Here is an 8,531-nt window from a genome sequence, read left to right on the forward strand (position 1 = left end):
CACAATTCTGCAAACGGTGCCCACGTGGAATGCGCTCCCGAGGGTGGTGGTGGAGAAGAAAACGGTGACAGAGTTCAAACAGGCGTGGGATGATCTCTAATCAGAAAATAACGGCTATAGATTGAAGGAACTAAGGCCAGGCTTGCACGGCCTGGGTCCCGTCTATGGACATTCAGTTGAGGACGGGCTGGGGAGGGTTTCGATGGCTGGGATGGGCTGGAGTGAGCTTTGATGGCGACTCCAGTAGATGGAACCTAAGCGCACTACCGGGCAGGGCTCTGGGTTTCTGGCGCAGGAATATCTAAGAAAAAGGACCATTTAAACTAAATTAATTTACGGAGCATGTAGGGTTGGGCAGACTGAATGGATCACTCGGGTCTTTATCTGCCGTCATTTACTAAGTTACTATGTTAAGTGTGATTGGCACGCAACTGGTGTCAATTTTTTAGGCGCCATCCGACCTGGGCGCCATTTATAGAATCAGCCCCATCATTTAGAGAATTCTAGAACTTACATGCTTTGCACGATGTGCCTACGAACACCCATTTATTCCTGCCATTGACCTGTTGTAAATGGCCTTGCCTAAATTTAGATGTAGCAATTTGGATATACACTAGCACAGTACTCCCCTGAAATTCACAGGGGTTCCATTCTAGAAGCCTCCGGCGAATTTCAAAAAACTCCAAAAGCGGTTTTTCGCCTCTCAAAAGGCAGGGGGGAGAGGAGAGGGCAGCTGGAGCGCCGGCGGGCGAAGAAAACTACTCGCGGGCTGCTCCGACCGCCTCTTCCTATAGTAGAGCCAGGCGACACCAATCAGACGCTGGGGTAATTTCAAAAGGAGTTTAAAGCTCTCACCAATTTGGTTTTGCTATTCTTACTTATGAAACATATAAAAGAGACAAGATTGATATTTGTATGAGCCATTGATATGTTAGTCTTAGGACAGGATCTGACAGTGACTAGTGGAGTGCTTACTCATGTAGCTCCAGTGATTAGAATAGCCATTCCCAACCCAGTCCTTGGGCCATACCATTGGGGTTTCAGGATATTCACAATGAATAGGCATGAGATAGATTTGCATGCACTGCCTCAATTGTATGCAAATATAACATGAATATCCATTGCGGATATCCTGCAAACCCATGGAACCAGGTGTGCCCAAAGGGACTGGTTGAGCTGGATGCAGTAAGAAAAAAGCAAAAGGGCACCTGGCATGAAAAAAAAAAAAATGCCAGTATGCAATCCCTGCAAACCGGCAGGAGCAGAGTACAGTAGAGAAGACCACAGTGTGAGGAGGAGATTATAATTGTTGCCTCAGTTGTGAAGTGAGAGGGAAGAGAAGGCACAATGAAGCCAGTAGTGTCCACTGAATCAATAGATGACAGCAAGTATCTATAAAAATTCAATTTCTATACCAGATTGTAGCTAACATGTTGCACACTAAGGGGGGAGGGAGGCAATTTTATAAGGCCTGAAACAATCAGAGGTTTTTAAGCCACTCTGGAATTTATTGCCAAAGAATATGGTGAAAGCAGTTAGCTTAACAGGGTTTTTAAAAAGTTTAGATAATTTCCTAAACAAAAGTCCATAAGCCATTATTAAGATGGCTAGGGGAAATCCACTGCCTATTCCTACAATAAGCAGCATAAGATCTGTTTTACTTCTTGAGATCTTGCCAGGTACTTGTGACCTGGGTTGGCCACTGTTGGAGACAGAATACTGGGCTTGATTGGCCTTCGGTCTGTTCCAGTATGGCAATTCATAGGTTCTTATGTTCCCTGACAGCCACGGGCTAAATTAAGCCTGGATAGTCAATTCCAGGCCATGTCCATGCTCCAACATCAAATATCCAGGTAATTGTAGTCACCCAGAGGAGAGGAATGGTCTGTAAAAAAAAAAAAAAAAAAAAGGATGTATTGATGCCCCTGTATAAGACTCTGGTGAGACCTCTAGATTGCACATTCAAAAAGATATAAACAGGATGGAGTCAGTCCAGAGGAAGGCTACTAAAATGGTTGATGGTCTTCGTCATAAGGTGTACGGGGACAGATTTAAAGATCTCAATAGACTTTGGAGGAAGGGCAAAAGAGGGGAGATATGATAGAGACATTTAAATACCTATGTAGCATAAATGCGCATGAGGCGAGTCTCTTTCAGTTGAAAGGAAACTCCAGATTGAGAGGGCATAGAATGAGGTTAAGAGGTGATAGGCTGAGGAGTAATCTAAGGAAACATTTCTTTACAGAAAGGGTGGTCGATGTGTGGAATAGTCTCCCAGTAGAGATTGTGGAGACAAAGACTGTGTCTTAATTCAAAAAAGTGTGAGACAGGCACGTGGGATCTCTTAGGGAGAGGAGGAGATAGTAGATGCTGCAGATGGGCCGAGTGGATGGGCCATTTGGCCTTTATCTACCATCATGTTTCTACCTGCCAATATTCAGACTGGTTCCCAGTTAGCTTGGCAGATTACATTGGAACAGCTTACCAGTTAACAGACTGAATATCACCGCTAACCAGTTAGGTGCCAGCTCCACCCATCTGAGCCCCCAGTTTGCCCCGGTACTAATCAGACAGTGTCCCAGCAGTCATAGGCAATATTCAGTGGCAATAACTGTTACATACCACTGAATATTGGTGGATGGCCAGATCAGTAGGGTTTAATGGGCAGGAGTCACTCCTACCCAGTTAAACACTTTTCAGTATTGGGGCCCATAGTATTTTCTGCATATAAAACATGGTTTACAGATAGGAAAGGGATGTTATTAAATTTCACAGCTGAAAGTACGTCAGATAATTCCCAGGGGTGAAAGAGGATCGGGTTGTTATACATCAATGTGTGAGCATTTGTATTATATTAAGGGTAGTTCTAAGACCCTCTCTTTAAACCCATGATGCCTCAGGCATAAAACACGAGGGGCCGCCGAAAAATTCTCAGCTCATCCAACAAAATCGGGGCAGTCTCCATCGAGGGCTATACACTTAGTCCAGCAATTTTCCACTTTTTTTCATTCCGTTGAACTAAGTGTGTAGCCCTCAATGGAGACTGCCCCGACTTTGTTGGCTGGGCCGAGAACTTTTTAACAGAACCTCGTAGGTGCCTTTTTCAACTTTCCACATAAGTACATATCCAGTTATAAAATTAGCTCAATAGCTCACATAATCAAAATACCTAAATATTTTATTTCAAGTGGGGTAGGGATCATGGAAACACACTGGGACAGGTTAAATAAATGCACACATAAGTTGGTAACAGCAAAAGCATAAATCTTGCCACTTGAGAACAAAGCTCAGTTTACATGGGATGGAGCCCCAGAGCGAGTGACGTATCGAGACCCTACATTTTTCTCAACAAGCGTCCACATCATTTAATTCTGTGTACGCATTATAAAGTTAACATTTGTAAAATTAAGTAAAATTTAACAGTAATGCAGCACAAAGAGGAAACAAAAGTAAATAAATATTCATATTCTGATACTTGTACTTCCAAATGCTTGCCTCTCAATGCTGACGTTCCGATTGCTACTGTGACCGGAGTTCTAAATATTTACGTAAATAACTAAACAAAGGACTCTTTTCTGATCCACCACGCTGAAACTTGGTATCATTAAGGGTGTAGATAAGAAAGGTAAAGTTGTAAGAAGATAATGCATCCCATTATTGCATCATTTCAAATGTATAACTCATTCGCTCTTCGATTAATACAAAGCATTCCAAATGTTTGTGGCTGATTCTTCCTTCCTCCTATCTTTTACTTTCCAGATGACTAATTTGAAACAATTTTCCCTGGATTTCCCCATAAATATGACGGGCACCTTTAAACTCTATAAGCATTACAGTAAGATGCACTTGACTGCAAACAATTAGAAAAGTATCACAGTGACACCATAAAGGCATCTACCTATTCCGGTGACCAATGGGCAAAACTAATCAACATATATTTCAAATAAACTAGAGCATCCAGTATCATGATTTGGCCCATGTTTTACATAGGAAAATGTTAAGCCCAGAAAAATCTTGAGTTTCTTGCTCCACAGTGCCTCAAAATCGCAGAATGACCATTATTCGTTACTATGAATCTCAAGACTGGTCGGAATATCTTTTACACACAACACAATGCACTACAATTACAATACTGACTTGCTATATATAATATGCATGCAGCATGCACAATTTGCATCTGGGAGGGCAGGAAGTGCCGTGCTCATTAAATGGGTTGGCAAACATTCATAAATTTGGCCTATCAAACGGAAGCTTACCATGTTTTCTGATGTTCTGTATGAAACATGATTTCATAAGTTCCCCAACCCCGAAAACCACTTTAATGGCTAAAAAACCAAAACAAAACCCCTACTGCATTGCAGCAGTTACCAGGAGGTTATAATATAAAGTATGCCAAGATAGTCTGCATATACATTATGTAAATTTTAGTATGTCCAGGCAACGTATACTGCATTCTGCCAAGAGATTTCCACTGGAAACAAATGAATATATCAGTTGACGAATATTTCCACCTAAAACCAATTCTGAGCATCATTCTATATGTTTTTGCTGGCATTTTTACCTGAAATGCACTCAAAAAAGATGCTGTCTACCAACACTGAATACAAATAGTCTACAGAAGGCAAGAATCACCTGTACATCCATACATGAATCAGGAACATGTATGACATGCAAGGATTAGAAGGAAGAGAAAAATCATCCCAAGAAACTACAAAATGCAAATGAAGATATTCTGATGCAGGGTTCTGTTAAGTAAGAACAAAACTAAATAAGAAAGTTAAGAATTTTCCATCATTTATGCATTAGGGGTTTTGTGGCTTTTGGTTTATTCTTTATCACCATAAATATCCTGTATAGCAACCAGTTAGGGAAGTGTATCATGACAAATATCAAATAGACTCAACCTGCAAGAATTAAAAACAAATCACACACACACTGAAACACATCAGCTGCATGTCTTAGGAGTTTGGTCCAAATAGTTAGAAATGGGGAAAAATTGTCTACACTTCCAAAAGCATTGGCTGGAAAATAAATAAACAAACCCCATAAAGTTAGGAAGCCGTGTAGCGGGAGATAAGGGAGTGAATGACAAAAAGAACATACTTCTAACAAGGATGGTTAGTAAACTGATAAGAAAGTATTTGAACAGAACAGGAGTAAGTGAGGAATTATTTGTAAAAATGTATACACTGTTAACAATATACAGCAAATTCAATAGTCTAATCCTAAATATGTTTCATAAAGATAAGTTATTCAGGCTTTCAAGTTTGAATTATTTCAAAATAGATTTTACTAGGGGAATCAAAGGTTGTCATTGCATATGTGTGCCTTTATTTTACATATATCAAAGGCCACCTAAATTTAAAATATCCTACCATATAAATATATATATGGAATGGGAAGGACAAGAGACACATTCATAATTTAATGGATATTTTATTTTCGATTAAAAGTTTCTAGAGTATTTAAGAAATTCCTCAAACCAAATAATAAACTCTACTCTCATTTTCAAACAATAGATTTAAAAAAATAACTCATTTTAAAATGGAAGTTAGTCTACTCTATCTAGGAAGCAGCTTTGTGCCTTTAAAAAAAATACAACTCAGGTTTTTGAGTATAGATTTTTAAACATCCACTGCTTGCAGAAAAGATCACCATTGAGAAAATGCTCCAAATGGTAAAATCGCTTTCATTCTCAACCAGATGGTCGCAGCCACCAGTAATTTCCATCTCACATGCATATATCAGGCTGAGGAAGAAAAGGAATGGACATTTCCCTTACAAAAAGCCTCTCATTGTCTCGTTTGCCTTTTCTTGCACGTCTCATGTTGAAATATTGAATATTATCAAATTAACCTCTGACTACCATCTCTGGGCATACACTATAAGGAGGGAAAAGACCTGCAGACCAGTTTTTGTTTGGTAAAAACAGGCACTTTAGGCTGCATTTTGTTTTTTAATGTTGGTGGTTCCCGAATCCAGCTCTTGCCAAAGCCCAACATCTATGTCTTACGATATTCAGGATGAATATTTATAATATGTTTTGCATAAGTTCTACCTGCATATTTTCATCTCCCTAAGAACCACACCCATAGGAGTTCGGTGGAACTAGTTGGGAACCATGCTTTTGATCATATGAAAGGCAGGTTGCATTTTATGCTTTTGCAAAAGGTCTATTAAAAGCCAGACTTGGCACTATGTTGAAATGGAAAGTGGAAGCTGTAAGCTCAAGTAGGTTAATTGTATTGTGGGCTGAGAAGGGAAGCTTCGTTTTCGGTAAATCCTGCTCTTCTTAAAAGTCACAACATATTAAAATACACCCCCTCGGCTGATATTCTGACTCATCTACGTCAAGATTTCCAAAATCCGTGCTTAGAGTAAATTCATTCTGCCCACTGTCCTCCTAGAGACACTTGCTAGAAAATTCTAAGACAAAATATTTGACTGTGATACCTCTTGTGCCTGTCAGGCTCTTGCATTTTGCCACCACAATTTAAGAACAAGAGAAAAAGAATAAGAAAAATGGTAGACCCCTTTTTGTCATTTTTTTTCTTTCTAAACAAACTACCGAACAGATGCTGAAATATAGATTTCTGGACATCATTGCAAGCCTGAGCCAGAAATGTAATTAACAGCTATTTATAAAGAATAATTCAAGTTGTGACTGCCACGGCCAAGAGCCGAGATAATCGAGGTGGCCCCCTGTTTTCCCACTGTTTGCAGTATTCCCACTTGATCGCCACCTGCTCCCCCTCTCCTGCTCCCCCTATGCTCGTTTCCCCGGCAACCTTTCATTGGCTTTTCCTCCCAGCTATCGCTTTCAGTTCGGCTGCTCAGTCTAATCTTATTTGTTTTACACCCATCAAAACAAGCAGCTAGACAAAGACAATCCTATAAGAATTGGAGTGGGGGGGAGTGGGGGGAGCTACAGTCTTCTTTTACAGGATATTATAGTTTCTAGCACAAAAATAAAGTCTGTTGGAACATTTTAAAGTACTATCAGCAAAGATGAGCATTTTCTTATTTTTTAAAAAAAGCATTTTTTTCCGCCTAAGGGTATGCGCGCTAAAAAGCCCAACGCGCAATGAAATGCAAAGTGTTGACAATTGTAGTCCAGCGCAGCGTTTCAAGCCATTTTGGGGGGGGGGGGGAAATAAAGTACCAGAAAGGCAAGGCGAAGTACTTTTGTGTTCTTCAAGAGATTGTAAGCTCTTCTGAGCAGGGACTGTCTATTGTATGTTAAAATGTACAGCGCTGCGTACGCCTGTCGGCGCTATAGAAATAATAAATAGTAGTATTGGGGGGAGGGGGTGGGAATCATAACTGCTACTTTTGCATAACCCCCCCCCCTTTTAATTCACACTGAAGAAAGATGCGGTTCCTAGATTACTTTTGCAGCCATCAGCCGTTCAAACAATGGGGATATTTTATGTACACTCCCCCCCAAAAAAAAAACAAAACCCCCCCCCCCACACACAAAACACCCGACAAGCCTGGATCCGGTGCCACACTCATGCAATTCAAATGAAGATTACGAGGCATCAGCTGTTGGCTGGCCTGACCAACATACAATGACATTAGGGGCTGTCGGCAAAGCCTTCTTTGCTTTGCTCGAAATACGCATCTACGTTCACAGGCGGAAGCAGCATGGAAGTCCTGTCTGGACATCTCGAAACGATGGTCGCCCAAAGCACCTCCAACCAAGTTCAATTGATGACTTTAGGAGCTGACAAATCGCCTCCCCCCCCCCTCCCCCAACCAGAAGAAAGAGAAATAAGAAAGAGAAAAAAGAGATAAAAGCTGCAAAATCCCCTCCCCCCCTCTCGGCGCTGCCACTTACCATTTTCAAGCCATTCCACTCCATCTGTAATGGTGACGATGGAGCCCTTGCAGCCCCTCACGGTGTCAAAAGCAAAGAGGACGCTATGTAAAAGCTGACATTCCTTCTTACAGTACTGCTTTGCCCAACGATGCAACAAATCGACATATACTATGCGCTGCAACACACACACACACGCAGCCTCCTCCTCTTTTTTATGAGGTCACGACAGGAAACTCTTTGAAATACAATATGCAGCATTTACTGAAGCTCACATAAATCACTCTCCAAATTACCATATCGACCGGGCAGGGCCACCAGAAACAAAACCAAAACAACAAACAAACCCACCCAAAAACTGTTCTTCCCTTCCTAGGCATTTGGGGGGGGGGGCATCGGAAAGATGTTGTTGGGGGATGTGGGGGGGGGGGGACCTAGAAACAGCTGCACCTTTCCAAAGAAACACACACACACAAAAAAAACACACCACCAACATCAGTTTCACCCCCCTCCCCCCCATACACACACACTGTGGTCATGCTCGTGTTGAGACAACATGACACTGACCTTGCAATGACCAAGCAGGAGCTATTGTCCTTTATTAAAAGGATCTGCCCCCCCCCCCACAAGGAGCCAGTCAAGAAATGACAAGAAAAGCAACACATCTGGAGTCACAAACCAATGTGCAAACACAGTACACAGAGACAAAAGG

The 8,531-nt window shown here is 41.4% G+C and overlaps 1 protein-coding gene across 1 annotated transcript in view; it reads right to left on the minus strand.

Annotated features, from left to right (window-relative positions):
• The window catches only part of ELAVL4 (ELAV like RNA binding protein 4), a 282,994-nt gene extending 275,050 nt beyond the window's left edge, over positions 1 to 7,944 (minus strand). Inside the window, exon 1 of the mRNA XM_033917154.1 lies at positions 7,841 to 7,944. Within this exon, the coding sequence (XP_033773045.1) occupies positions 7,841 to 7,864 (24 nt within the window). The 5' untranslated portion in view covers positions 7,865 to 7,944. The remainder of the gene's footprint in view (positions 1 to 7,840) is intronic.
• Positions 7,945 to 8,531: the final 587 nt, after the last annotated feature.

This window comes from Geotrypetes seraphini, chromosome 12, assembly GCF_902459505.1.
Source record: "Geotrypetes seraphini chromosome 12, aGeoSer1.1, whole genome shotgun sequence".
NCBI classification, from domain to species: domain Eukaryota; kingdom Metazoa; phylum Chordata; class Amphibia; order Gymnophiona; family Dermophiidae; genus Geotrypetes; species Geotrypetes seraphini.